Raw genomic sequence first — 22,677 nt, 5'->3', positions numbered from 1 at the left:
ACTCGAAGCCACGTCATTCCTCGGTCAAAATCCACTATACGTTAAGCAATATATCATTGAAAAATGGAAATTTTTTTTTTTAAACTTTTTCCTTAATACCATCCAAATGGTATCAAAATGAAGTGAACATAATCTTCAAATTTCTTCTTTCACTCATCGTCGCAGTTTTTCTAATTTTTTTTTTTCGTTATCAATGACAAGATAAGAGTCGAGTGCAATACACTTCCTCATATTTTTTTTTTGAGAAAAATGATTAGCTTCACGATTCATCTTGATTGAAAAATAATTTTTCTGGACATGTGCGAAATTTTTGTTTGTTGATCATGTTTTCTTTGTCCATTATTCAATATTTTGACTAAAAAAAAAAAAAAAAGAAAATTTTATTTTTAAGAAGAAATAAAATTTCTTTTTTTTTCTGTTATATATATTAATCAAGAGGGGGGAGGAAGGATAATATGAAAATATTGCAAGTGTGTCCCTGGGGAAAAAAAATGTTGTTTTGCAAAATTCACGAGAGGAAAATTATATTTTCTTCTTATTTCACAACTCATGGATTTATCCGGATTTTCTGAAATTGATGAATCGTCGCCTCGATACCCTGCGCCAGCTTTCGCCTTGTTGACCTCAGGATGTTAATTTCGATTGTAAATGATCAAACACCTGTAGAATGAATTCGAGTCCATTCACGTAGTCTCGAAAAATGAGAAAATCACGTAAATTTCGATACGTCTCGGCTGTCATTTTTCGATATTCATGATTCATTATTGCTGGCGATACGTCCTGTTTAAATGTGACTGCTCTCTCAACAAGGGCTGTTTGCAGCATACACAGAACCTGAAAAATAAAAAATAAAAATTCTCTTTATTTAATCTGGGTTCATAAAAAATTTTCCCTTCTAATTTTTTTTTTTTTTTTTTTTTTTTATATTAAACAATAAGGAAATATATTGCAAAACTATATTTTTATATGAGAATAAAAATGAAACTAGAAATAGAATTTAATAGTCATGAAAATCGAGAAAACTATTGATTGCGCCACAAGGAAAGATAAAAAATTAATAATAAATACTTTTTGTTTCAGGTAATAAAAAAAAAAAAAAAGCTGACCATTGACGGCAAATAAGAAAAAGGTGAGTGAGAACAAACGATAGAAGCAAAAATCGATTAAAATGCGTAACACAAAATAATGACCTATAATAAAATCACGCTTCTTTAGTCGCGAGATTTTAATACCCTCATCTTGAGGTTGGCCATAAAAAAAAATTTATCTTTTATTATTATTATTTGAAACAATAGTTGTTTTAAAAAAAAAAACTAATATTCTATTGTGAAAGTTGTGCCTCTCTTTTGCTTCGTAAATCTCTCTTGGAAAAAAAAAATTGCACTCAAAATTTATATATATAAGAACACTCACCGCTCCGAGATTTAATTCGGTCTGTTTGAACTCCTCTTGGAATCTTCCGTTATAATATTCCTGATCCCAGACAATTTGCTCTAGACCCACTGCAAATTTTTGCATATACTCGTATATATTTAACAAAATAGTGTCAAGCTGCAACAAAAAAAAAAGACATTTTTTTTTATTTATTTATTATTATATTACTTTTTTGTGTACACGCAGAGAAATGATTTATTTGAACCAAATAAAATATATTTGAGTTAAATAAACGTATATTTGTCTCAGAGCCTACTAACTTATTTATTTGGCGTAAATAAAAGTTTTATTTGTCAGAAATAAATTTTTCTTTGCCTCAAATAAATTTTTTATTTCAATGAAATAAAATATATTTGCAACAAATAAATGAGTTAGTAGGCTCCGAGACAAATATACCATTTCTCTGAGTGTAAAAATTGAGAAAAGAAAAAAAAATTTACCAGACGAACATCGAATTGGTCCAGGTACTTTTGTTCCATTACTTCTTTAAAGTGTTTTGGAATTTCATTAAAAGAGGGTAGCCAATCATAGCGACTCTTTTTCCATTCTGATTGCATTGTCTCTAGATCGCTGTTAAATGTAAGCTTTACCTGTAACAAAAAAAAAAAGGAAAAAATTTTATTTTACAAAACAATAAATTTTTTTCTACATATAAAATTTGCTACTGTTGATTTTTTTAACTATACAAATTATACAATATTATATTTCAATAGTATATTTCAAATGGGGTTGAATATAGTGAAGATATATAATATATCCAATGTATTGTCTACGCAGAGAGAGGCGCCTTCTGTTTTAATCATAACAAATACTTCATTCTTATCAAAAGAAAAAAGAAACACGCCACAGCAATCTTGACTGAGGTTCAAGATTGAAAATCGCTACTTGATATCTACAAAAGCAATTTCAAATAATTGAGCATCAATTTATAACAGTAGCTCTCTTTGGGTATTTGAGGATTTTCAAAATTATTTTCTAACAAAAATAATTTTTTCAAATGAAAAAAAAAAAAAAAATGTATCCCAAATAAATGCAAGTAAAAAATTTCTCATTTTTACTTTTTTCGTACGAAAAATAATAATGGTTAAAAAAAAATTGTCAAAAACGATTTTTTATTAAGAAATAGTAAAGGGGAAAAAAAGTAATTGTAAAATTATGGCACGTGAGTGGCGCACGCTTACTCATAATTTATATATCTCTTGCGCTGAATGAGAGAAGAGAAAATTGGTATATATTATAATAAACCGCATACAATACAATATATAAATGACCGTCCATCAAAAATCCGTGACTAACACAATATATGTATAAATATAATCAAAAGGGATCTCCATTTGTTCACGTGAAACATGAATGTAATTCTGGCGCCTATTATGTGACAATTACGGCTACTTGGAAACATGCCCGCAATGTGGTTGATGTAGCACGCGTCCTGTAAAATGCATTGGCCTTTTGAATGTCGAGTATATAATATATAAGAACGATAAGAAAACAGTAAGCTTATATCACACGTGTTTAATGCGCGAATTCGTAATAACGTTTTTTAATTATTATTCATTACATTTGATTTACCCTTCCTCGAATATTATTTGCGGTTAGAATAAAAAATTCTTTAAAAATGAAGAGGCGCAGTTATTTTAATCGCGCTATTATTAATAATACCTGTAACATACTGGTACCAATACCTGTATCATACTGGTACCAATAACTGTATTATTAGTGGTACCAACACCTGTATTATTACTGGTACCAACACCTGTACAATACTGGCACCATTACCTGTATTATTACTGAAACCAACACCCGTACAATACTGGTACCAATACTAGTACCACTACTATTACCACTACTGGTACCAACACATACCAACACATGTGCCACTCTGGTACCAGTAATGATACAGGAATGATACAGGTGATGGTATCAGTAGTGGTACCAGTATTTTTAAAGCTACTGGTACCAGTAATGATACAGGTATTGGTACCAGTATTGTGCATGTATTGGTATCAGTATGGTACAGGTATTGGTACCACTAATAATACAGGTATTGGTACCAGTGTGGTACAGGTGATGGTAACAGTATTGGTACCAGTATGTTACAGTATTAGTACAGGTATTGGTACCAGTATGGTAGAGGTATTAGTACCAGTATTGGTACTAGTATGGTACAGGTATTGATACCAGTATTGGTACTAGTATGTGACAGGTATTGGTACCATTATTGGTACCAATATGGTACAGGAATTGGTACCAGTATTTTTAGCAATAATGATACAGGTATTGGTACCAGTATGGTAGAGGTATTAGTACCAGTATGGTACAGGTATTGATATCAGTATTGGTACCAGTATGTTACAGGTATTGGTACTAGTATGGTACAGGTATTAGTACCAGTATTAGTACCAGTATGGTACAGTAATGTGGTACCAATAGTGGTACCAGTAGTGGTACCAGTAATGGTGCCAGTATTTTGAAGCTTTTGGTACCAGTAATGATACAGGTGTAGGTACCAGTATTGTACAGGTATTGGTACCAGTGGTGGTACCAATATGGTATAGGTATGGTACCAGTATGATACAGATATTCGTACCAGTATTGGTACAAGTAGTCAATTTTTGATTGAAAATATATTCTTTTTAGTAGTTTTCAAAAATATTGAATTAACCAAATGTTTATTTGGTTCAACCAAATTCTTTCTTCATTCGAAAAATTTATTACAGTAAACCAAATGTTTATTTAAATCAAATAAATTTTCATTTGAATTAGGCAAATTTTGATTAAAATAACCAAAATTAATTGCATTATTACAAAAAACGGTATATTTAGTTTAAACAAAACTTTTTTCCGAGTGCAGATTTAAAGAGTATGTATATAAATTTCGTTAAAAGACACGAGAGAAAGAAAGAGAGAGAGAGAGAGTCATTAAAACACGAAGACATCTGCAACGATGCACTCAAGGAATGAACGGATGTAAGACGAGATATCGACAATATACTTCCGACTAAAATCCCTGGTCCATATGACCTCGCGGCTCTGGTTCTCCAAGTAACTTTCTTGACCAGCTGGCCCACGGGGATCATCGCATCGTACTCGAGTATATATATATATATGTATGCTTATCATGCTGTAGGAATGGCAATAATCAAGTTGCGATACTACTCCGACTGCACACCACTCTCGCAGACTCAGATTATGATAATGAATATATATATATATATATATTGCTTCTACCGTGCAAGTTAAAAAGAAAGAGAAAGAGAGAGAGAGAGACCAAACCCTGAGAAATATGCTGTCAACGACTTCTAAAGACTCCCAACCAAGACACTAAAGTATCGTCTCGCATCAAATGGAAGTTAAATATTTTCTCTTTTGATATCAATTCTGTTTTTAAAACAACGTACTTACGCCTGCCTACCTATCCTCATGTATATAGGGGTATTATTATTTCATCATATTTAATATTTAACATGGGAAAATGACTTCAAGAATGTTCTTGTTTACATTGAGCAACAAAATCGACGCGTCAATGTTAAGTGTCTTGTTTCATCTCTCTCTCTCTCTCTCTTCCTTTTTTTCTTCATTTGTTCCACTAAAATGCACCAAATGATGATTCACATCACTATTCTTAAAAAGACAAAAAAAAAAATTAATAATGCTTCTTCTGTAAAACAATTAATATTTCTTTATACTAGAGTCAAATATGGTAATTAACTGCAATTTATAAGCTTCAATTATCGATTTTATCAGTGATAGGTTTAGTTTAATCTGTAGTTCAGAATATTTATCTTTAATTAATAGTAGTTTTTAAAAAAATGTAGTTTATAACTTCAATTAATATTAGTTGCAAACAGAAAATTATAACTTCAATTATTAGTAGTTCCAAAGGAAAGTAGTTTATAGCTTCAAATATTAGTAGTTTCTAATAGTGTTAGTTTAAAAGAATAAATTGTATAGCTTCAATTTCTAGTAGTTTCTTATAGTGTTAGCTGCAATTAACATTAGTTTCGAAAAATGTATTTTGTAGCTTCAATTAATAGTAGCTACTAGTAGTGTTAGTTCCAATTAATGGTAGTTTTTTATTTCGGTAGTTTCAATTTCCAATAGTACCTTTTAGTGATAGCTGCAATTAATAGTAGTTTCAAAATAATGTAGTTTATAGCTTCATTTAATAGTAGTTTTTAGTAATGTTAGCTTCAATTAACAGTAGTTTTAGTAGTTTTAGCTTCAACTAATAGTAGTTTCGAAAGAATGTAGTTTATATCTTCAATTAATAGTAGTTTGTAGTAGTGTTAGCTTCAACTAACAGTAGTTTTTTATATTCTAAACTGCAATTAATAGTAGTTTCGAAAGAATGTAGTTTATAGCTTCAATTAATAGTAGTTTCTAGTAGTGTTAGCTTCAACTAATAGTAGTTTCGAAAGAATGTAGTTTATAGCTTCAATTAATAGTAGTTTCTAGTAGTGTTAGCTTTAACTAATAGTAGTTTCGAAATAATGTAGATTATATTTCAATTAATAGTAGTTTCTAGTAGTGTTAGCTTCAACTAATAGTAGTTTCTAGTAGTGTTTCTTCAACTAATAGTAGTTTTTTATATTCTTAACTGCAATTAATAGTAGTTTCGAAAGAATGTAGTTTATAGCTTCAATTAATAGTAGTTTTTAGTAGTGTTAGCTTCAACTAATAGTAGTTTCGAAAGAATGTAGTTTATAACTTCAATTAATAGTAGTTTCTAGTAGCATTAGCTGCAATTACTAGTAGTTTTTAAAGAAGGCTACTGAAAACTTCGATTAATAGTCATTCAGAAAGAACAAACTACTATTAATCAAAACTACTATTGTTCAGAATGACTATTAATCAAAACTACTATTGATCAGAATGACTATTAATCAAAACTACTATTGATCAGAACGACTATTAATCAGAATGACAATTAATGAAAACTATTAAATTTATAGAAAATATATTCTTATAAATAAATCAAACAAATCAGAATTGGCTACTATATAAGTGATAATAAATTTAAAAAAAGAGTAAACATAATCGAACAATTTTTCAGCTTAATTGAAATGTGCAATTAAAATCATGTTAATTAATTTAAAAAAAAACAGTCTTCTTTTTATTTCCTGTTGGACAACGACCTCCTCTTGTTTCCAATTATAAAGTATAATTTGATTAGTGCTTATATGTCTTTTCTACTGGGATTTCTATATATATATAAGACCCTTGTATACATTTATAAGATTGACTAAGTATAGTAGTAGCTTCTTTTCGCACGCGTGCCTTCTTTTTGCTATATATATATATATATATATTCATTCGGTATTTCGTCTTTTATCAAACCTGTTTGATGATGGATAATAATCTGTTCATCTACCTCCTCTAACTTATTGTGAAACACCCAAAGACAGAATTCGTTCGTGTTGTTAACCTTTTTTTTTCTCTCTACATTGCGTATAGAGAGCCAAAAGTACCGCTGTGTGGTCATTCGTTTGACCTTACATCATAAGCATTTACTTATTAATAAGATCCAATCCGATTTCTCTTTGGTGTTTCCGACACACAACGTATATTATAACCACTTATTATGTATGGATTTACGATGTGTTTGAATTAGCAATTTTTTAAATAAATACACACATAAAACGGTATATATATATATATATATATATATATATATTAATTTTTAAATATATATACAATTTTACGGAAACAATTTTATTTGTGTAAATTTTTTTTTAATTTCATGATTAAGAGAGAAAATAATTTGATTTTTGAACCCCTATCAAAAATTGACTACTGGCGCAGTACTTGTCTGGTAACTCTGGGAATATATTAAAAATGACAGAAATAGAAAATAAAATACTTTTTCCATGTCAATTAATTTCGATTTAAAATTGATATACCTAGAGATTCATAATAGAATGATGATAATTTTAACAATTTCTTAATTCTTCATGAAAGGATTGGATGAATTTTTTTTTTAATTTTATGATGATTAGTTGAAGAGGTTATAGACGCGGATTAATATTATATATATATAGTGATATTGTTAGCTATATAGATATATAGAAAGAGAAAGAGAGAATTTAAGGGACCCAGACCAGTTTTATACCTCGTAAAAAATCTTCCTCGCACTTCTTTTCTGTCCTTCTTTTTTTCCTTGACCACACAGAGAAATATAATCGTAAAACAAGTTGGTGCTTGAGAGTCGACCGATGTTGGCAGGAAGTAGGCTGGATCGTAGGTAACCGAGTATAGTGAAGGACCCGTCAAAATCAATTAGCCTCCTCTTTTTCCTCCTCTATATATATATATATCTCTCTCTGGTTTCTTTCTTTATGTTTTCGCGTCGCTTTCGATATATTTATTATACAAGTTTTTACAATTTCAATTTCACGGGGATTCTTTTCAAAAAAAAAAAAAAAAAAAAAATTTTCCCTCGCAACTAATAACAAAAATTGGAAACTAATAAAATGCAGATTTATTCAAATATATGGGAAAATTAATTGTTCATTTTCGAACATTACTTTGACAAAAAAATTCATTTTTGAGAAATGCGATGATCCAAAAAGAATATATATATATATATATATATATATAGTCATCAAGGTGAGTTATCAATGATACAGGTATTAGAACCAGTATTGGTACCAGTAAAAATACAGGTATTGGTACCAGTATGGTACAAGTATGGTACAGGTAGTAGTAACAGTATTGGTACTAGTAATGATACAGGTATTCGTACAAGTATGGTAGAGGTATAAGTACCAGTATTGTTACCAGTATTGGTACCAGTATAGTACTGGTATTGGTACCAGTATGGTACAGGTATTGATACCAGTATTGGCACCAGTATGGTACAGGTATTGGTACAGGTATTAATACCAGTATTGGTACCAGTATGATACATGTATTAATACCAGTATTGGTACCAGTATGTTACAGGTATTGGTACCAATGATGATACAGGTATTGGTACCAGTCATGGTACCAGTATGGTAGAGGTATTAGTACCAGTATTGGTACAAGTATGGTACAGTTATTAGTACCAGTATTGGTATCAGTATGGTACAGGTATTGATACCAGTATGGTACAGGTATTAGTACCAGTATTGGTACCAGTATGATACAGGTATTGGTACCAGTCCTGGTACCAGTAAGGTAGAGGTATTAGTACCAGTATTGGTACCAGTATGGTACAGGTATTGATACCAGTATTGGCACCAGTATGGTACAGGTATTGGTACAGGTATTAATACCAGTATTGGTACCAGTATGATACATGTATTAATACCAGTATTGGTACCAGTATGTTACAGGTATTGGTACCAATTATGATACAGGTATTGGTACCAGTCATGGTACCAGTATGGTAGAGGTATTAGTACCAGTATTGGTACAAGTATGGTACAGTTATTAGTACCAGTATTGGTATCAGTATGGTACAGGTATTGATACCAGTATGGTACAGGTATTAGTACCAGTATTGGTACAGGTATTGGTACCAGTCCTGGTACCAGTAAGGTAGAGGTATTAGTACCAGTATTGGTACCAGTATGGTACAGGTATTGATACCAGTATTGGCACCAGTATGGTACAGGTATTGGTACAGGTATTAATACCAGTATTGGTACCAGTATGATACATGTATTAATACCAGTATTGGTACCAGTATGTTACAGGTATTGGTACCAATGATGATACCAGTATTGGCACCAGTATGGCACAGGTATTGGTACAGGTATTAATACCAGTATTGGTACCAGTATGATACATGTATTAGTACCAGTATTGGTATCAGTATGGTACAGGTATTGATACCAGTATGGTACAGGTATTAGTACCAGTATTGGTACCAGTATGGTACAGGTATTGGCACCAGTATGGTACAGGTATTAGTACCAGTACTGGTACCAGTATGGTACAGATATTGATACCAATATGGTACAGATATTGATACCAGTATTGGTAACAGTATGGTACAGGTATTGGTACCAATGATGATACAGGTATTGGTACCAGTATGGTAGAGGTATTGGTACTAGTATGGTACAAGTATTGGTACCAGTATTGGTACCAGAAAAAAAATTTCCCTCGCAACTAATACAAAAAAATTTGAAAACTATAATATAAAATACAGATTTATTTAAATATTGAAAAATTAATGGTTCATTTTCGAACTGTTTATTGAGAAAAAAATTTATTTTTGAGAAATGCGATGATTAAAAGAATATATATATATATGTATAGTCATCAAGGTGAATTAATACTCTGTCGTGAATCGTATCCGGTCTACGTTTTATTATGCAGGAGATGCTTCAATGTTGGTAAGTGCCAAGGAGGGGCAGCTTCCGATTCTGATTTATTGGAATCCTACGCTTCCGATATTTTACGATTGCCCTTTGCTTATAATAGCATCAGACACTTGTTAATACATTCCATTCAATTCAATGTGATCATGGATTTATTTGTCAAAATTACTTTCAATTTTATTTCCTTAATATTGTCAATTAAAATATTAAATACATTTTCTAAGTTCTAAGAAAAATTTTAACTAATTCAAAAAAGTGAGAATTAAAATTTTTTACTAATTTAGATTTAAAGAGCAGAAATTAATTTAAATACAGTTTATTGAAGTAACAGATTGAAATAACTAAATTTTTTTCATTGCAGATTTTATCAATTTTGAAGTGATTCTAAAATTAAAAATAATCAAAGATTCTTGTTGAGAGATTTTTCGAACTTATCAGAATTTCTCTCTCTCTCTCTCTCTCTCTCTCTCTCTTCAATAAGTCTGTCTTTGTTTCAAGAACGAAAACGATAGACTTAAATGATGACGTCATTGGACCTGCAGACAGTGTGTCGCCTTTATAAGAGTTAATATCAGTCAACGGCGCACACCTGTGTCGCTTGCACTTCAAAATACCCTCGAGTCATCAAGATCATGGTTTATAGTTTGATTTTTTTTTTTTTTTTAGTGGAATTTTTCTATTCCCAACTGAAATCCATTTTCTCATACATTAAATGATACACTCGAAAAGGGAGTTTTGCAAATTTCCGCTGAGTTAGAAAACAGTCATCTCGAGTATCTTCATTATGATGATATAACAAACAATGAATGCTGCCTCGTTAAAATAGGATTTGAGAATTTGTTTTAAAAAAAATTCTAAGGTGCAAAAAAATCCCACGGCAATTTCATATATATATATATACAATTCTCAATATTGTTTTGTCTGATAAGAAATAGTGTCACGTACATTTACAGTTAAAAATGTCAACTGCTTTTTTTTAGAGAAAGAATGACATTTTTACTTTCCTACGAATGTTGTGCGTCACTCAATCTTTTTTTTTCGAGCTCTTGGGAAATTATAATATAATAACCTTGAAACAAAATATAAATGTTCTTCTTTTTTTCATGCTGCCCTCAATATTAAAATCGTCGCGAAAGTGAAGATCTTCCCCCCCTTCCCTACAAAAGTAGATCAAAAAAAAAAAAACGCAGAAAATTTTATTTTGAAGAAAAATATTTTCTTTTTATGAAAAAAAATTTGAGAACCAAAAAATACTACTAAAAAAATAGATTTATTTTTATATATTGAAATATGAGACAACAAAAGAAACACTTTATTATAGCCCCAAAAAAAAAACAAAGGCAAAAGTTAAAATTTCATCTTTAACCGCATATTTGAATCTGCGGTTTCACTTTCTGTCTCGTCCACTTTAATAAGAACCTTGAACATTAATTATTGATCGAAGTTAGAATGTCCTTGACAATAATAATTATAAAATTATAAAAAGCATGATTGATTATATCAGAATTATATTATTTTCAGAAAATGAAAAATATATATTGTTTGATTAAAATTTTTTTTTTAATTTATTTTTTTTACTCATTTGTTGATATTGAAATTGATAAAAGTCAACTTCCACGTGGTCCAAAATGACTAAATATATACATAAATGAAAGATATCTATAATGATCATTGAATATTCTGAAAACGTCTCATTCTACGTGAGAGTATGCTTTTCCATCATAATTATATGGATGAAATTTTGCTTAATGCGTGACTAGACCCAAAATGCTTTTGCTTATATACACAAAAACCATATTACCCTATCTAGGCAAATGATCCCACGATGTAATCTATGTTTCTTGTACAAAATATTTACATAAAAACTTTTTTTAAGCGGTAAAATTGTTTCTTTTTTTTAAAAAAAAAAAAAAAAAAAAAAAGAATGAAAGAAATGAAAAGCGATGATCCATGTTGCAAAATGAGAACAAGGGGAATTATATTCGCAAATTCACGTAGATGATAATAATAACAATAATAACTGTTATTCTTTCCGAAAACACGAGGGATATATATCATAATTTCAAAAAAAAAAAAAAATTTCTTGAAAGGATAAAGTAATTTTTTCTAGAATCCTTAAAAAATTGATCGCAAAAAGTTCGAATATAGGATGTTTATTATTTTAACAGATTAGAAATGTGTAAAAGTTCGGATATCCTAAAGTGGAGATTTTCAAATATTCGATTATCTAACTGTTAAAAGGTTCGAATGTTTGAAAAGTTCGAATTTTCAAATATTCGATTACTTTTACTATTAAGAAGGACGAATTTTTATTTATTCGATTATCTGACTGTTAAGAGTGTTCGAATTTTCAAATTTTTGATTTTCTGACTGTCAAAAAATGTTCGAATTTTCAAATTTTCGATTTTCTGACTGTTAAAAAGTTCGAATTTTCAAATAATCAGTTATTTGACAGTTTACAAGTTCGAATTATTAAAAATTCGACTATCTGACTATTAAAAAGTTCGAATTTTTAAGTATTCGATTTTTTTTACTATTAAGAAAGACGAATTTTCAATTATTCGATTATTTGACTGTTAAAAGTGTTTGAATTTTCAAATTTTCGATTTTCTGACTGTTAAAAGTGTTTGAATTTTCAAATTTTTGATTTTCTGACTGTTAAAAGTGTTTGAATTTTCAAATTTTTGATTTTCTGACTATTAAAAAGTTTGAATTTTCAAATATTTGATTTTTTGACTGTTAACAAGTTCGAAATTTCAAATAATCGGTTATTTGACAGTTGAAACGTTCGAATTAGTAAAAATTCTATTGCCTGACTATTAAAAAGTCCGAATTAGTAAAAATTGGATTATCCGAATATTAAAAAGTTCGAATTTTCAAATATTCGATTTTTTTTACTATTAAGAAAGACGAATTTTGAATTATTTGATTATCTGACTGTTAAAAGTGTTCGAATTTTCAAATTTTCGATTTTCTGACTGTTAAAAAGTTCGAATTTTAAAATAATCGGTTATTTGACAGTTGAAACGTTCGAATTAGTAAAAATTCCATTTGCCTGACTATTAAAAAGTTCGAATTAGTAAAAATTCGATTATCTGACTATTAAAAAGTTCGAATTTTCAAATTTTCGATTTTCTGACTATTAAAAAGTTTGAATTTTCAAATATTCGATTTTTTGACTGTTAAACAGTTCGAATTTTCAAGTATTTCATTATCTGACTGCCAAAAAGTTCGAATTTTCAAATATTCGATGTTTTGTCCGATTAAAAGTTCGAATTATCAAATATTCGATTATCTGACTGTTAAAAGTGTTCGAATTTTCAAATTTTCGATTTTCAGACTGTTAAAAAGTTAGAATTTTCAAATTTTCGATTTTTTGACTATTAAAAAGTTTGAATTTTCAAATATTCGATTTTTTAACTGTTAAACAGTTCGAATTTTCAAGTATTTCATTATCTGACTGCCAAAAAGTTTGAATTTCCAAATATTTGATGTTTTGTCCGATTAAAAGTTCGAATGATCAAATATTCGATTATCTGACTGTTAAAAGTGTTTGAATTTTAAAATTTTTGATTTTCTGACTGTCAAAAAATGTGCGAATTTTCAAATTTTCAATTTCTGACTGTTAAATAGTTCGAATCTTCAAATAATCGGTTATTTGACAGTTGAAAAGTTCGAATAAGTAAAAATTCCATTTGCCTGACCATTAAAAAGTTCGAATTAGTAAAAATTTGATTATCTGACTATTAAAAAGTTCGTATTATCAAATGTTCGATTTTTTGACTGTTAAAAAGTTCGAATTTTCAAGTATTTAATTATCTGACTGCCAAAAAGTTCGAATTTTCAAATATTCGATGTTTTGTCCGATTAAAAGTTCGAATTATCAAATATTCGATTATCTGACTGTTAAAAGTGTTTGAATTTTCAAATTTTTGATTTTCTGACTGTCAAAAAATGTTCGAATTTTCAAATAATCGGTTATTTGACAGTTGAAAAGTTCGAATTAGTAAAAATTTCATTTGCCTGACTATTAAAAAGTTCGAATTAGTAAAAATTCGATTATACTTTTCGAAATAAAAAAAAAAAATGCCATTTTCACTAATTCGTCAATTTAATGAAACAAATGAATATCAAAAAAAAGCACGACCCAGCTTATATTCCAGTTGACGGCAGATCAAAACTTAATTGAATTAGTAATTCCGTGGGTGTTCCAACGATCTATCAGTCGCGCAGGTAAGGACGTCGCGGGCCTCGCATTGATAGATATACGTCAGATTAACAAGCGTGTGTTCGAATGTGTCCACACTTGCAAAAGGTTGAAAGAGTGAGAGAAAGGACACATCAAGAGAACATTCATCCATTTCCGGTGACCACGCACGCAAAGAGTCTCCTCTCTTATATATATATATATATACTTTTTGGTCTTTATGAGCGTTTCTCGGGTCACGAATATATATACACAAAAGCGCCGACACCACCGTGTCTTATAATCAGGCAAACTATTTTTTTTTTCGAAAAAAAAAAGATGAATGATTATTATATGCGATCATTAAATGTCTGCAAGAATTAGAAATTTTTTGAAATAGTACCAAAAAAAAAAGAAAAATACTTCCTAGGAAGCAAATTGAATTTGTATTAATAGCAATTATTTAATTTCACATTTTTGATAAGCTTATGATAATTTTACGCATATTGTATATCTTATCTACTTTGAGAGTTGTCTCACCGGAAATACCGCACCATTCTTCCGTTCATCCGATCTCCCTCTTCTCATTACTAATATTATTTCTCTCCCTTTCTTTGTTAGTTGAAATAATTTTAAAATTAATCATTTCTTTTTTAAATATTTAAAAATTATTTTTAAAAATATTAAAAATGTTTTTAAATATTTTCAAAAAAATTGTTGTTAAACAAAAAGGATACTTACATAAGTTCCTAAAAAGAGTTCGGCATGCAATAGGGCCGTTCTTGCTTGCATGGAAATTTGAACCATAAGTTGTTTGTCACTTATTTGTTCTACGTCCTGATCGCCCTCATAGTCTACAGATGATTGACCAGCTTCACCACAAGGTGACCGCCACTTTTCCTGTGAAGTCATCCTTTTCTCCCCAAGGCTCATTGGAGCGCCGTTCACCGATATGACGAGGAAGGCAAATAGAAGGCTGGCTAGCCCTATAACAAACAGAACTAATCTTAATTTGATTAGAAAGAACTACTGTCTTTCAAAAGCAACTAATAAATAAAATACTTATTTTTAAAAACAAAATACTGTCTTAAAAATAAAATACTATTTAAATATAGTATATATATATTATTTTTAAAAAAGAATTTTTAAAATAAAATATTTTTTTTAATAAAATTAAACATTGAATAAAAGAAGGATAATTTTTTCAAATATGAAAGAAACGAAATATTTTCAATCGAAGAAGATGAAACTTCAATCATAAAATAGTTTTTGATTGGAAAAATAATGAGGTGCAGAAAAAGAAAAAAATTCAACAATAAAAGAAATGTTTTAAGTGAAAAGAAAATTGAAATCAAATAGTTTTTTTTTCAAAAGAGAGGTTTTTGAGAAAAAAAGAAAAATAAACTAGTTTTTGAACGTTCAAGTTTTTCCATTTCGACAATTTCTGACTTTTTTGAATCAATGAGATTTAGACAATCAAATCTACATTATCGTTAATCGGTAATACAGAACAGGTATTACATAATGATCAATTGGTAAAACAGAATAGTAAAATCTGCTTTATCATCAATCGGTAAAACAGAATAATAAAATCTGCTTTATCATCAATTGATAAAAAAACAGATTTAACTGTTTCAATCAGTAAAAAATTCAACTAATTTTTAGTAAAATATAACTGAATTTCAGTGATTCAGTTGCTAAATTCTTAATTCCTATATTCCAACTAATTCAAAATTTATTATATTAAACATTGTTTTGTATTTCAATAAGAAATAAAAAAAAATTTATTTAACTAAATAAAACATTTTTTCACCTGTAAATTAATATTTTGTACTAAAATCAAAAAAAAAAAATTCGTTCAACAATAAAAACAAAAACTTCCATCATCAAACGAAATGAAAAAAAAAATACAACATGAAAATAAGAAATTAATTGCATGAGAAAGTTTTGCTGAATCGAAATCGATATATATATGATAAATAATAATACAATCGATGAATAATAATTGGACCTGACTACATAGTACATATGAAATTTCCACTTCTTTAAGTACCAAATTTTCGTCCATAAAGACGAATTACATACTCAATTGGAAATAAGATGGGGGGAAAAAAAAATGAATTATATTGATCATTGCAGCTGTTTTGTATATGAAATAAAAATTTCGCTTCAAAAATATAAGATGAAAAATGAAAGCTTCCGAAAGGGTGCGCGCGGAGAGCCAAAATAGAGAATTTTTTTTTTTCGATTGGTAACCGCGCGCCTTATAATGATCATTCGGCAAATTTGCGCGGACACGAATTACATCCTGACAGTTGAAATTCCAAAGTTGCGAATCGCATCATTTCACGAGTTACGACCCTTGATGAGGGGCCTTGCGACAACGAAAATACACCGCACTTCCTATAGGGGGAATATACACTTTAAATTTACTCTGTATTTAATCATCTTTCTCTCTTTATATATATATATAAATATGCTCTTTATTTTTACTTCGATGTTTTCTTTTTTCAAATGAACTTTCATATATCGTACTTGGCAAAATGATACAGAATTTATCTTCAATTATAATTTTCGAAATAAGATAATTCGAAATAAGGGGCAAAAAAATATAACTGTACTTTATTTCATTCAGCGTATTTTGGCAATTGAAAAAGATTCCTAGTCTAGTGGTTAGTGTGCTCGACTTGCCTTATACCGAACGTTGAGGGTTCGAATCCTGGTGCGATTTTTGAAAATTAATTTTACAAATAAAAAATTGGTTTTTCAAAAAAAAGTTATACTCGTGTAGAAATTGACCTATCAGGGCCCTAGTAGGGCCTATTGCCTAATAGGGTAGCCTGATCCGGCCCCTATCTGGGCCCTGGCAAAATTTCTACACGGATATAATATTATATTTAAAGAAAAATTTTAATTTTCAATTCAGAGGAAATTAAAAAGAGACAAAAGAAAAAGGTGAAGAGAAAAAGAGAGAGAGAAAGAGGAAATAACTTTATTCTCGTAAGTGGCTAAAGTGGGTGGCGCCATGCGTTCGAGGTGTTGAAAATTTTAACATAAGCACGTGGATCACCGCACAGGACGGACGCGCACGGCACACTCTTCTCAAAGAAGCAAAAAAAAAAAAATCCCAAGGAGCATCGTATACTTAACGCATGTTAAAGAGGAGGCCTTTTAAAAAGCCCTTTCGTTTCATACGCAATCTTATATAGCACGCAAATTTCAAAAATATAGATTTAAAAAAAAAAAATTCTCAATAATTTATTTTCTTTTTTTTAATTCACCACGAAAAACGCATAAGGATGAGTTTATAATAAAAATTGCGGAAGAATCACGCGGGACTACCTCAATACTCTAGAGAGTCAAAACAAGCGCAAAGGACTGTGAAGATCGTGAAACGTTCCAGTGAAATTCTTGAGAACCCTTAGGGGGGGGGGCATATAAAGTTATGGCAAAAAAAGGGCAAAATAAAAAAAAAGAAGTTGCGCGGGCGCGAAAAGAAATAACGAAGATATGGTGTGTGTGCGAGTTGCATCTCGTGTTACGAAGACAAGAAACAGTAAGAAAAATGCAATAATGGTGCACTGTCCTCGCATTGCTTTGCGACAATTATACCCCATTATATTCCCCTTCTTTGCAAACAGTCCCGAGTTATATTATATCCTCTCACCCCGACAAACCGCTATATATATATATATATATACTCTCTTTGCCATCACACGTTTTGTAACTCCCTCCATCGATCTCAAGATCAAAATGCGTTGCGGTAGGTCGTGTATATGTGTGTATACTCTCGCACGTCTTGACAATTTACAAACTTTATATTTTAATTATATTTAATATTAATACATATATATATATATATATATATATATATATATATATATATATTTAATATTTTTAATATATTTAATTTGTAATAATATTAATTAATTGTAATTAATATTAATTAATTTCTATTTAATTATTTTAAATTTAAAATAGAAATTTATATTTGACATTTAAAGATATATTTTTATGATTTTATGACAAATCTTGGAGTGTTTTACAGAAATTGATTTAACAGAAAGATATATATATATATATTTACAAGGAGTGTTTGAGTGACTTTCTGCTCGGTTGAAGCATTCAGAACCACTTGTTAGATTGTACTCAACAGGTAAAACAACGACTCCTATATATAGGTATATTTAATAATTTCTACCATATGAATTTTTTTTTTCTTTTCATTAAAGCTCCATTGTATTGCAAAAAAAGAACAATTCTTTAATTTGGCATTTTTTTAGTACTTGTACACACAAAAAAAAACCTTCACTTTCCGTGCAGAAATTTTGCCAGGGCTCAGATCGGGGCCAGATCAGGCTGCCCTATTAAGGAATGAAACGCCGCGCCTGATGTGGCCCTGCCCACTTGGAAAGATTCCCCGGAAAATGCCCCCTGGAGGTTCTATCAGAATTCCGCCGGAACTTCCAATGTATAATTCCGTCGGAATTCCATCGGAGTTCCAAAGAATTTCCAATGGGATTCCGACGGAATTAGGACTCTAAAAATTTTGAAAAAAAATTAATCGGAATTCAGTCGGAACTCCGTCGGAATCCCATCGGAAATTCTTTGGAATTCCGACGGAATTACGTTGGAAGTTCCGGCGGAATTCTGATAGAACCTCCAGGGGGCACTTTCCGGGGAATCTTTCCAAGTGGGTGATTAGGAAATCCACATTTGGCCCTGATCAGGTGTGGCGTTTCATTCCCTACTAGGGCCCTGGTAGGGCAATTTCTACACGGGCTAGATCAGCGATATATTTCACTAAAATAGAAAAAGTTTTCGCTATTCCAGAGAAATATATCGCTATTCCAGAGAAACTTATCGCTGTTTCAGGTAAAGATTTTTTTGCGTGTATTTATTTTTAATTATTTTTATTTATATTTATAATTATTTATATTTATTTATTTACATTTATTTTTATTTATTTATTTATATTTACTTGTATCTATTTATTTTTTATTCAAAAGAATTTTCCATTTACATGCAATCGAGATGAGCACGTGGTAGATGGAAAATGTAATAGAAAATATTGAACCGTTACTAAAAGGATGACTAAGAAATGTTTCTTGGCTCGCACGACAATGACATCATATTACATATAGATCTCGTGTGAGTCTGAAGGGATAAATCACGTTGTCGTCGAGAGAAAAAGCTCTTTTTCGCTAAAGTTATATTTTATATATATATATATATGAGGAAATCAATTATGCGACACACTTGGGGAATCCTCGCACTTTTTTTTGAACGAACAATATTTATAGGATATTTTCATAATGAACAATTTTTTTTTAAGACAATATTTTAATTGTAAACAATAAGAAAATAATTATCAGAAAAAAAAAATTATAATTATTCAACACGTGCTATTATTGCTACAATAAATCAAAATAAAGGAAATTAAATTATTACGCGACAATAGGTTTGTAATATTATTGGTTCAAATATTATATAAATGATATCAAAAGACGTATAAATAACGACATAATAATCTTTTTATAAATTACATTTTTCATTATCAATTGAAGTTGAAGTTTTTAAATATTAAATTATTTTTATCATAAAAAATTTGCTAAAAATTATTTCTTTTAAATAACGAAATTTTGTTGAGGAAAAATTGAAATCACTGTTTTATGATATATAATTGAAAAAATAAAAAGAGCGAAAAAAAAAACAGTCAAGTGGCTTTTTGATGAACTCGTATTATAAATAATCAGTCAAATCCCATATGTTACATTCGGAGAAATATGTGTACTGGTATGAGCTATCGAAACACAGGTGGAGAATGTTGATGAGATAAATTAATCGAAGCACGAGTCCTGCTTTTCCGGCCGTTAAAAAGCCCGCCAACTAATTTCCGCTGCGGCATCCGATCGCCAAAAGACGGTATATATTAATCTTTATAATATAAAAAGAAAGGAGGTTCAAAAACGGTGCAATAACTGATAACTTTGCTTAATAGATATAACTTTTATTGAAAATTAGAAGCAAAATTCTAAACAATAAAACTGAAGATATAAAAAATATTTTTTCTAATAAAAGATTAAGACAAAAATTTTATAAGAGATAAAATCTAGCTTATTATACTAGAATTCATATAAAAATATGCTCTCAATGAAAATTTTTCAATGGAAGATAAAAAAAACCTTCTTCAAAAGGATTAGCTTAAGATTAGTTAATTAAATCCCAGTTAAAAATTGCTGCGAACATTTTTGAACTTGAAAAAAGGTTGAAAATCCAAATCAATACAGATTTGTATAAAAAAATATAATTTTGGAATAAGAAGATCATGAAAATTATTTCATAAACTTACTGAGCAATGGAAATACAGTGGTGTTAAATCTTGTTGATGGTATCCTACGATTGTATCTAGAACGAGTAACAAGAAATTGATCATCGTCATTATTATCAACAGCACTAGACACTTTTGAATAAGTTCTGTCATTATCCCATGTTCTTGTATTTGGCACATGAAAATTGACTCTAGTAATATCGGGCCTACATCGTGTTGTTGATTTATTCGCGGTTAATGCCGTCAATGACAACACGGTATCAGGCTCAATACTACGGTCGAAGACCCTATGCATCGTAGTCCTTTGATCACGATTCAATATAGCATCCATTGTCGTTGTTGTTTTCATCATTGTTTCATGATAATGATGATGATGATAATCACATCTCTCGATAATAATCGCATCATCATCATCATTGCACTTTATCACTGGTTCGCTTTTCTCAAGTACATGCATTGAGTTATGCTTTCGCGCCTCACGATCATCCCGCACACACGATCGCGTCATCATGCGATTATTTAACAAGGTAAAATGGTTACATGTGTGTATAAAAAAAATATATTTGCAAATTAAATCCAATATGCACAACAACAAAAAAAAATTAAATTTATTCTTCTTAACAGAATCACAATCCGTTTGGCACTGGTCCCGGCACACGCGATGCACTGATTCTTATACGAGGGGGGGTGGGGTCAAGAGGGAAGAGGGGGCGAGAAGGTGTTCAAAGGAGGTGGAGGCAACGAGTGTATACAAGATTAAAACAGGTATCAAAAACCTAAAGGGGGGTTGGACCAATTAGGGGTGCTTTGAGAATTAAGAGAGAGAGAGAGAGAGAAGCAGAACGTGTCGGGCCGAGTGTCAAGAGGTGACTGAGTAGTCTCGTGTCTCCTGGAGATTCAAGTATCACCTCGAGTTGTAGACACAACGTAGATAGATAGGTTAGGTATATGCACTGGGCAGGAGGAAGCCAGTCAGGTGAACAAGGCATTCAAGCTGTTTGTTCGTTAGTAGGAGTGAACCTGCGAAAGGTATTATGGAGGTGGAAAGATGGACTTGTGACTATATATACCGATAGGTCTCGCCTTAGGCCCTCTCCCTTGCTTCTTTCATCTCTTCCGTCTCCACTTCTTCTTCTTCTCGTCAAAATCCCATTTTGTATCGCACTCTTCTTTAGGGATGATTGCACTTATATCATTCCTTTGGGAATCTCTTCTTTAAGGAAACCCTTCCTTAAGGTTTCCTTCTTTACGGATTTTTCCCTAAGGATTACTCCTTAAGGATTCCTTCCTTACGGATTTCTTACCGATTACTCCTTAAGGATTTCTTCCTTACGGATTTCCTACGGATTACTCCTTAAGGATTCCTTCCTTACGGATTTCCTACGGATTACTTCTTAACGATTCCTTTCTTACGGATTTCTCCCTAAGGATTCCTTCCTTACGGATTGCTCCTTATGGATTTCTTCTTTAGTACTTCTCAAGACTTCACCTTCTTCCTCCAACATTTCTTCACCTCTTCCAAAGAAGGAAATTTTGAAATTCTCCTTCTGCCTGTTTTTTGCTTTAGTTGCACATCTCTTCTTTTTCCTTTTTTTTTCATATAATGTAGAAGAGCGATGCATATGAGTGTCCCGTTGCAGCCGGAATGAACAACCGTAAGTATGATACTAGCGAATGTCTGGTGGGGGAGGTTTGTAAAAGGCACATCAAATAAGCACGTGGCCCTCACCCCGCTTTTCTTTGGAACCTCGATCCTTAAACCTTCTCCTTCCCCCTCTACCATTGTCCGCCCCTCTGTATATTGCTTGGTTGCTCACCTCTTCCCTGTTTTTCCCCTACTCTAAACTGTTTGACAACTCCCACCTACTGCGAAGAGAACGAAGGAGACTCATTCATAACTCCCCGCTTAAGAGCCACAAAACCCCACCAGAATCACTATATATATATATATATACCTTTCAATCCCTACCCTCCCACTTGAGTTGAATCCGCAAACACACAATCACTGACTCATTGGAACCTTCTTCATTCTCTATGAGGTCGCAGATCATCTTGCAGGTGAATTCTGATAAACTCTCTCTTTCTCTCTTTTTCTCTCTTGCTTTACACCCTCGCGACAGAAGCTTATAACTTCTTGTAAAGATTAGAATGATTTAATCTTTTGATAGGTCATGGATAGTTTTGGAAAATTTATGTAAAATTGGAGAATTTTTACTTTTAGAGGTTGGAACTACTTTTAGAGCCATTTAGTTTGGATTTGTATTTAGAGGTACTTTGAATCTAATTTTCGAGGTACTTTTGGAGCTACTTTCAAAAGATGCTTTGGTTTAATTTTAGAACTACATTTAGAGGTACTTTGAAGTACTTTTACAGATACTTTGGTCTTCTTTTAAAGGTACTTCGAATCTACATTT

At 30.7% G+C, this 22,677-nt stretch overlaps 1 protein-coding gene across 2 annotated transcripts in view; it reads right to left on the bottom strand.

The window, feature by feature from the left end:
* LOC127283059 (uncharacterized) overlaps nucleotides 1-22,677 on the bottom strand; it is a 31,050-nt gene continuing 8,373 nt past the window's right edge. The window contains exons 1-5 of one of the 2 annotated variants that reach the window (XM_051307717.1): nucleotides 20,285-20,786; nucleotides 14,674-14,933; nucleotides 1,875-2,024; nucleotides 1,414-1,551; nucleotides 1-834 (exon numbers count right to left, since the gene is read on the bottom strand). In XM_051307717.1, coding sequence (XP_051163674.1) covers nucleotides 625-834; nucleotides 1,414-1,551; nucleotides 1,875-2,024; nucleotides 14,674-14,933; nucleotides 20,285-20,774 — 1,248 coding nt within the window. In that variant the 5' untranslated portion in view covers nucleotides 20,775-20,786 and the 3' untranslated portion in view covers nucleotides 1-624. Of the gene's footprint in view, nucleotides 835-1,413; nucleotides 1,552-1,874; nucleotides 2,025-14,673; nucleotides 14,934-20,284; nucleotides 20,787-22,677 lie in introns of those variants that run through there. The other variant, XM_051307718.1, reaches the window with a different exon arrangement.

This window comes from Leptopilina boulardi, unplaced genomic scaffold (assembly GCF_019393585.1).
Source record: "Leptopilina boulardi isolate dan_hultmark-lab unplaced genomic scaffold, ZJU_Lbou_2.1 LbouV2_305, whole genome shotgun sequence".
In the NCBI taxonomy this organism is placed as follows: Eukaryota; Metazoa; Arthropoda; class Insecta; order Hymenoptera; family Figitidae; genus Leptopilina; species Leptopilina boulardi.
Note: the sequence above shows the minus strand (reverse complement) of the source record. Positions and strands in the feature narration are given on the sequence as shown.